General features: G+C 37.0%; 1 protein-coding gene across 2 annotated transcripts; it reads left to right on the forward strand.

The window, feature by feature from the left end:
- Nucleotides 1–754: 754 nt before the first annotated feature.
- On the forward strand, nucleotides 755–6,889 carry LOC133489353 (protein-lysine 6-oxidase-like). Of its 2 annotated transcripts, XM_061798364.1 has the most exons (7): nucleotides 762–1,439; nucleotides 2,748–2,856; nucleotides 2,933–3,070; nucleotides 3,796–3,952; nucleotides 4,631–4,726; nucleotides 4,807–4,922; nucleotides 4,997–6,889. In XM_061798364.1, the coding sequence occupies exons 1-7, from the start codon at nucleotides 851–853 to the stop codon at nucleotides 5,001–5,003; spliced, it is 1,212 nt and encodes a 403-aa protein (XP_061654348.1). In that variant the 5' UTR covers nucleotides 762–850; the 3' UTR covers nucleotides 5,004–6,889. The 2 variants fall into 2 exon arrangements, with proteins under 2 accessions (XP_061654349.1, XP_061654348.1); XM_061798365.1 differs by lacking the exons at nucleotides 4,631–4,726; nucleotides 4,807–4,922; nucleotides 4,997–6,889 and adding an exon at nucleotides 4,077–4,614 and having other exon boundaries at nucleotides 755–1,439; nucleotides 3,796–3,997.
- Nucleotides 6,890–7,131: the final 242 nt, after the last annotated feature.

The following is a 7,131-nucleotide window of genomic DNA, read 5'->3' on the forward strand; positions in this document are numbered from 1 at the left end:
ATGTATTTTTGTCTTAATTCAGATCTCCATCTTATTTATTTCTAAATAAAGCACTCATAAATATTTATCTATTTTATTTGAAATAATTTTTTATTCAAGAAATTCATCAAGAAAACGTTAAAAAAAATGTAATCTTGAGCTATTTTATTTGAATTTTCTTAAATGATTTTACAGCCCCATCAACAAATTAAAAAAAAAACAATTTCACAAATATATTAAAATATTTTGTTTAATTAAATAAACAAATACATACATTTTGAGCTATACCATTCGAAACATTATAATTTTAGAACCTCATCACAAAATAAAAATAATGTAATTTTAGGATATGTTTTCCTTCAAGCGATGTGGTGACGTCAAAACATCATCATATACTGTGATGAATTAACCTGCTGTGTCTGAATTTTCTTTGTTTTTTTCCTCATCTTTTTGAACTATCGTTTAAAATAATAATAATAATTATTATTATTATATCATTCCAATTTTTTTATGGGCTGTAATTATATGCCAACCTATTATACTGCTACTACTACTGATAGAGAGAGATAGAAAATACGGACAAGGACAACCCCCAGTTAACATCCAAGCGTCAAAGTTTACCCAGCAAACTTCCATCGAGTGAAGGGTTAAAGAAGGTTTGACCATTAGGAGCTCAGTAGGCTGAATTGAATGAATGACTTTTTTTTTTTTTAAAACTGAATTTGGGGAGGGGGGGGGGGGCGGGGGCCAACCCACTTCGAGTCTTGATCGAGTGGAGCGACGGGCAGGACGTTGACGCGCGTGGACTCTTTTAATTGTTCTCTTCCAAGAGGGTTTTTTTTTTTTTTTTAGGCTTGTAGTTGTGGTTGCCATGGCAATTGCGTCTCTTCTCTTCTTCTCTCTTTCCCTGCGCGGACTCGTCCAAGTCATCAGCGGGCAGCAGCAGGAGGGGCGGCCCGAGCCGGCGCGAGCCGCGAGCCCCTGGCGTCACCGCATCCAGTGGGAGAACAACGGCCACATCCACAGTCTTGTGAGCACCGGCTCCGCGTTCCAGGCTCCGGCGCGCGTCTACGTCAGCAGCCGGAGCAGGGGGAGGAGCCAAGCCGGCGCCCCCGGAGCGCGTCGGGCGCGCCCGGCGGCGCCACCGTCGCGGAGGGATCCGTTCGGGTGGGCCGACGGTCTCGCCGTGGGCGGTTCGGTGCCGCGCGGACGTGAGGAAGAAGCGCCTGCCTTCAGGCGCCCGGCAGGGGGGGAGCCGGGCCCCCCCGCGATGTTCCACCAGCTGGAGGAGAACGCTTCGGACCAAGCGCAGGGCATGTTTAACGACGACGACGACACGCTGCTGCAGTCGCCCCACGGCAATTCGGTGTTGTACAACATGTACCCGCCCGGGGGGCGAGCAGGGGCCCACGCGCGACCACCTCCGGACGCGGGACACGGGACAAGATTCTTCCAAAACGGTAGCTCGCGTGTGAGCGACACTTTGTGCTGGACTGCATCAGGATCACAACTCTTCCTAATATTTTGACCCTAGCTAAATGCTCACGCCGCGATTCGAGGCGGCACGATATATCGTAGAAAATCGGCTCAGACCATAAAAATGTGGTTTATATACAGACTACATTAAGCACATTTAGAATATAGTATATGAGATATTTATATATTTTTATATTTCTTTTGTTTGGCTTTCGGCTCAAATTTTGTATAAATTAAGTATTTCGTATTTATAATATGTACATATTCATATATTTTGTATTTCTATTACTATTATTCTTTGGCTCAAATTAAGTATGAATTAAGTATAGTACATTTTGTATTATTTTGGAATTGAATTACTTAATATATTTTTATACACTCATATATAATAATTTTTTTATTCATCTTTATCATTAAGTATGAATATAATTTATATATATATATGTAATTTTTCATTTCTTTATTTTATATTTCCTATTTTTCGGGGATTTAAGTGAATTTGGTATATTTAGAATAAAGTATATTCTAATATTTAAATATGTATTTTTTTATACATACACATTCTTTAATACTTTAAAAACATTCGGCTCAAATGTAGTATACATTTTGTATCTTCAAGGTACAGTATACTATATTTTTATAATATATTTCATTTTTATTTTTCAATTTTGTTATATTTTATCATTTTTAAATATTGTTTAGGCTCTAATCCTCCATAAATTTAGTACATTTAGTATAGCATATTTTAAATTTAAATGGCTAAAATTGTATTATATTTTCTGGTTATTTTATTTTGTATTCTATAGTTTAAAAAAAGGCTCAGATTTAGTATAAATTTGCTTCCATTATCTCCAAATAAGACACCGTCGTCACTGTCCAATGAAAATTATAGCTCCAAAGAGCCAAATTAAATGTATTCATTTATTTTAACCTAAAACAAAAACAATGTTTCTTTGTGTTTTGCATTAAAAGAAAAAAAATAAAGCTGAAGGACATGCTTTTTTTTTTTTTACTTGACATGAAAGCAAAATTTGGGGTTTACCAAATATTCTGATTAGTGACTGTACATCTAAATGTATTAAAAATGGAGGAATAAAAAAAAGCAAGGTTTTATTTTTGTTTTTGGAATTGTACTCCCGGCTGCATCAAATGCTCTGGTGGGCTGTATATGACCCATGTGCCGCAGGTTTCCCACCCCTGCTTTTTTGTCACTCACTTTGATAGCTGCAGTTAGTATGAAACAATGCGTTTTGGGGGAAAACACGCACTGACCCTTTAATGTGTCCTCCCAGGGCTTCCTGACCTTGTACCAGACCCGTACGCCGTCCAAGCGGGTACTTACGTCCAGCGCATGCAGATGTTCGCGTTGCGATGTGCAGCGGAGGAGGACTGTCTGGCCAGGTAGACAATCACACACACACACACACGCACACACACACAGTCGGTTTGTTAGAGTAAGTGTAAATGTTCGGCCCAGGTCTGCCTACGGACCCTCGGTGCGAGACATCGACTTCCGGGTGCTTCTACGCTTCCCGCAGAAGGTGAAGAACCAGGGCACGGCCGACTTCCTTCCTGTCAAGCCCAGGCACCAGTGGGACTGGCACAGCTGTCACCAGTAAGTCCCTTCTTTGGATTTAGGAACCATACTCCTAATAAAATACACATTTTAAAAGTCTCAGCTTTTTAAAAAAACAAAAAACATATATTCAGAATATAGTGTTTTAGAGGCCCTTACCATTTTGGGGGGCCGCAGCTGTCCAACAATATGAATTGTATGAATTTGTCTCCCTAATCTCCAAATGAGACACTGTCATATATATACATATATATATATATATATATATATATATATATGCAGTATATTTTTTATTATTATTTTATCATTTCTAGATAGTTTTTAGACTCAAATTCTTTATAATTTTTCTGCATGTAGAATATAGGTGTATTTATATAATTATTTATTTGTACATTTTTATTATTTGATATTATTTGAATTTGTTTTCATTTAGGACGGTACGAATTACGAACAATTTTTTAAAAGTGTTTTTATGTTTTTTTTTGCACAATTATTTAGCCTCAAATTTAGTATGAATGTGATACATTTAGAATACTACAGAATATTATTTAAATTATTGTATTTATTTATTATTTACCTTATTATCTTATATTTGTAAAATAATTCATAATATTTCCAATATTATATTTGAATTTTTATATTTTTAGTTTTAAAAATAATTCAGTGTAAATTATACTGATGTATTCTATAATATATTATGTATGTGGTTATTTAAATAAAATAAAACCAATTTCTGTTATTGAATTTGTTTTTTTTTTAAACAGGCACTACCACAGCATGGAGGCCTTCAGCAACTACGACCTTCTGGACGCCGCCACCGGCCGCAAAGTGGCTGAGGGACACAAGGCCAGTTTCTGCCTGGAGGACACGGGCTGTGACACTGGGTTCCGGCGGCGCTACGCCTGCACAGCCCACACACAGGTGACACCGCCTCTTGACAACCCAAAAGTACTCCCAATCTCGGAGGTAAAATACGTTTTTCTGGAATGTAAGAGTCATATTTTCCCCGAAATCTTTGGTTAAGCTCTGATTTATATGACATCAGGGGCATTTGAGGCTTCAGGAAATCTGACAGTCGCATGTGGCTTTACCCATAACAGCGGTTCAACTAAAGAAGTTTTGTGCGACTTTAGAGGTATACCTTTCTGTTGAACTCCGATCTTTACCCTTTTAAGGACTTTCGAGACTTACAACAGATATTGTGACATCAGCAAATCTCCCAAAGGCTTACGAGACATCATCTAAGGCTATGAGGGCATTCGAAACTTCAGAAACTCTCCCGAGACTTGAGACATTTTTGCAAGACTTCGGCAAATGAGAGCAGCAAATCTCGCAATGCATGGCAGTGGTCCAACTTCACAAGTTTTCTTGCAACTTCAAAGGAATATTTTTTCCAAAGATTGCAGTTGAACTGCGATTCGTACAAATTTTGGGGTAAAAGTCAAGAAGTCTTGTGCGACTTGAGAGGCATACCTTTCAGTTGAACTCCGATCTTTACGACATTAAGGACTTTCGAGACTTACAGCAGATATTGTGACATCAGCAAATCTCGCAAAGGCTCAGGTGGCTTCATCTAAGACTATGACATTTTGTTTTCAGGGACTGAGCCCGGGCTGTCACGACCTTTACGCCGCCAACATCGACTGCCAGTGGATCGATATCACCGACGTCGCGCCAGGAAACTACATTTTGAAGGTAAAAAGAAAAAAAGAAAAGAAAATACAAGTTTATTCATGTGAGATGCTCTCGTAACCAATTTTTAACAACACTCTCAGATCACCGTCAACCCCAACTTTCACGTGCTGGAGTCGGACTTCACCAACAACATTGTGAGATGCGACGTCACGTACACGGGAGTTTACGTTCAGACGCGCAATTGTCGAGTAACAAGGTACTGAAGGCGATTCACTTGTATCTAACATGAATGTCAATGTTTGTTAATCTATTTTTTATTCTTATTTTCAGGGGCTGAAGATTCATGAAATTTCAACAGCAACTCCTGACATGGGATTTTTTTCATTTAATTCTTTGGGTCATTCCAGCTCAAGAAGTCGCATTCATTATAGTTTCTTTGTATTTCATGTGTCATGGGTCTATATGGTGTTTTATTATTATTATTGTTTTTTTTTATTATTGCTTGACTGATGTATTCTGTGGTGTTACGTGTTATTTCTTTCCTTCCAAAGATAATAATATATTGAATTTGATGCATCTATGGTGAAGTACATTTTATAAGGGACTATTTTCTGCTGGAGAATTTGGTGCATTTTGGGCATGGAAAAAAAAAAAAAAATCAATAAAAAAAATAAAAATAAATCAAAGTAACATTAACATACTAGTTTTTACGAAGGACTGTTAGGCCATTCTGAAAATAACATAAAATACACTACATCGATATAGGGCTTTTATCTTGAAAATATATGATTTTATGCTTGCAAAATTGTGACTTTATTATCTAAAATATACAACTTTTGTCTAAATCATATTCAACTTTATTCTGGCAGGATTTCAACTGATTTTGAAAACAAATTTTTTGAAAATATAAAAATTTAATCTAGTAGTATTACATATTACATTTTTTAAAAAAAATTGTATTCTCGTTACATTAAGACTACTTATCTTGAAAATAAATGTAATGTTTTGCAAAAATAAACAACTTTATTTCCACAATATTACGAAATGTTTAGAAAATATACTTTTTATCTTGAAAATATACACGTTTTTTTTCTTGAAAATATCTATTTTTTCTGTAATATACAATTTAATACTGGTAAAATTGTGGTTTTTTGCTTGAGAAGACAACTTTATTCAAATGATATTATGACTTAAATCTCGAAATCTTAAAAAAATACTTCTTGTAAAATTACAATTTTAATATTGAAAATATGACTTGAATCTAAAAAAAAATAAGTTTATTTAAAAAAAAAAACTTTATTCCTGCAGGATTCTGACTTTAATCTTGAAAATATGCATTTATATAAAATCCTTTTTTTAAAATAAAGAATATGCAACGTTAATTTTTTAAGATCATGATTTTTTTCTCAAAAATGTGTAACTTTTTCTTGAAAATATAAAAAACTAATTCTTAAAAAGATACAACCTTTTTGTAAAAAGAAAAAAATATATATATATTTTTTTTTTTTCAGGGTGGCCCTTAAACAGTACTTCTTCCTAGGTTTGTAGGTTATTTAGAAAGTGTGCGACATAAATGGGTTGTGATCGAAAAAACAAGATCGCGGATACAAGTAGTCAAAATGAGTTTCTTCCGCAGGGTGTCCAGGTTCTCCCTAAGAGATAGGGTCATCCAGGAGGGGCTCAGAGTTGAGCCGCTGCTCCTCCGCATTGAGAGGAGCCAGATGTGGTGGCTGGGGCATCTGATTAGGATGTCTCCTGGACGCCTCCCTGGTGAGGTGTTCCGGGCATGTCCCATCGGGAGGAGGGCCTGGGTGCGACCCAGACCCAGACTATGTCTCCCGGTTGGCCTGGGAATGCGTTGGGATCCCCCCCGAACAGCTGGATGAAGTGGCTGGGGAGTGGGAAGTGTGGGCATCCCTGCTTAAGCTGGTGCCCTTGCAACCTGGCCCCGGATAAGTGGAAGAAAATGGATGGATGGATGGGACATAAATGCAACTGTTAGACCTTGCAGACCTCCACAAACTCTTTGCTGATTTGAGATTTTTAATAGAATTTGTTGCCTATAACAATAAATGAAATAAGAGCCAACAGTGTAGTGTAGGGGAATGTTCAGAGAGGATGTGCAATATGCCTTCAAGTTGTTTAAAACTGTTAATAATGGTTTAACACGATTGTTAATGTTATTGTATGTCGGATTTTATACAATAAATACTGTAATAAGGAGTGAGGAGTCTTTGTCTTCTCTTTTGGTTGGCAACCTAGCTCAGCAAATAACAATAACGTCTTTGAACTGAGGTAATGGTTGCGAAGTCGCTCTCCAAAACATAAACATCAAGCTACACTGTGGCATGTCCACGTTGCAATCAACCGGAATGCTAATCGTCGTTACAACAGCGTCTATGAACATTGGTAACTGTTGCGAAGTTGTTGTCCAGAACATAAACATGTACCCACACAACATTGTG

This window comes from Phyllopteryx taeniolatus, chromosome 14 (assembly GCF_024500385.1).
Source record: "Phyllopteryx taeniolatus isolate TA_2022b chromosome 14, UOR_Ptae_1.2, whole genome shotgun sequence".
Lineage (NCBI taxonomy): Eukaryota > Metazoa > Chordata > Actinopteri > Syngnathiformes > Syngnathidae > Phyllopteryx > Phyllopteryx taeniolatus.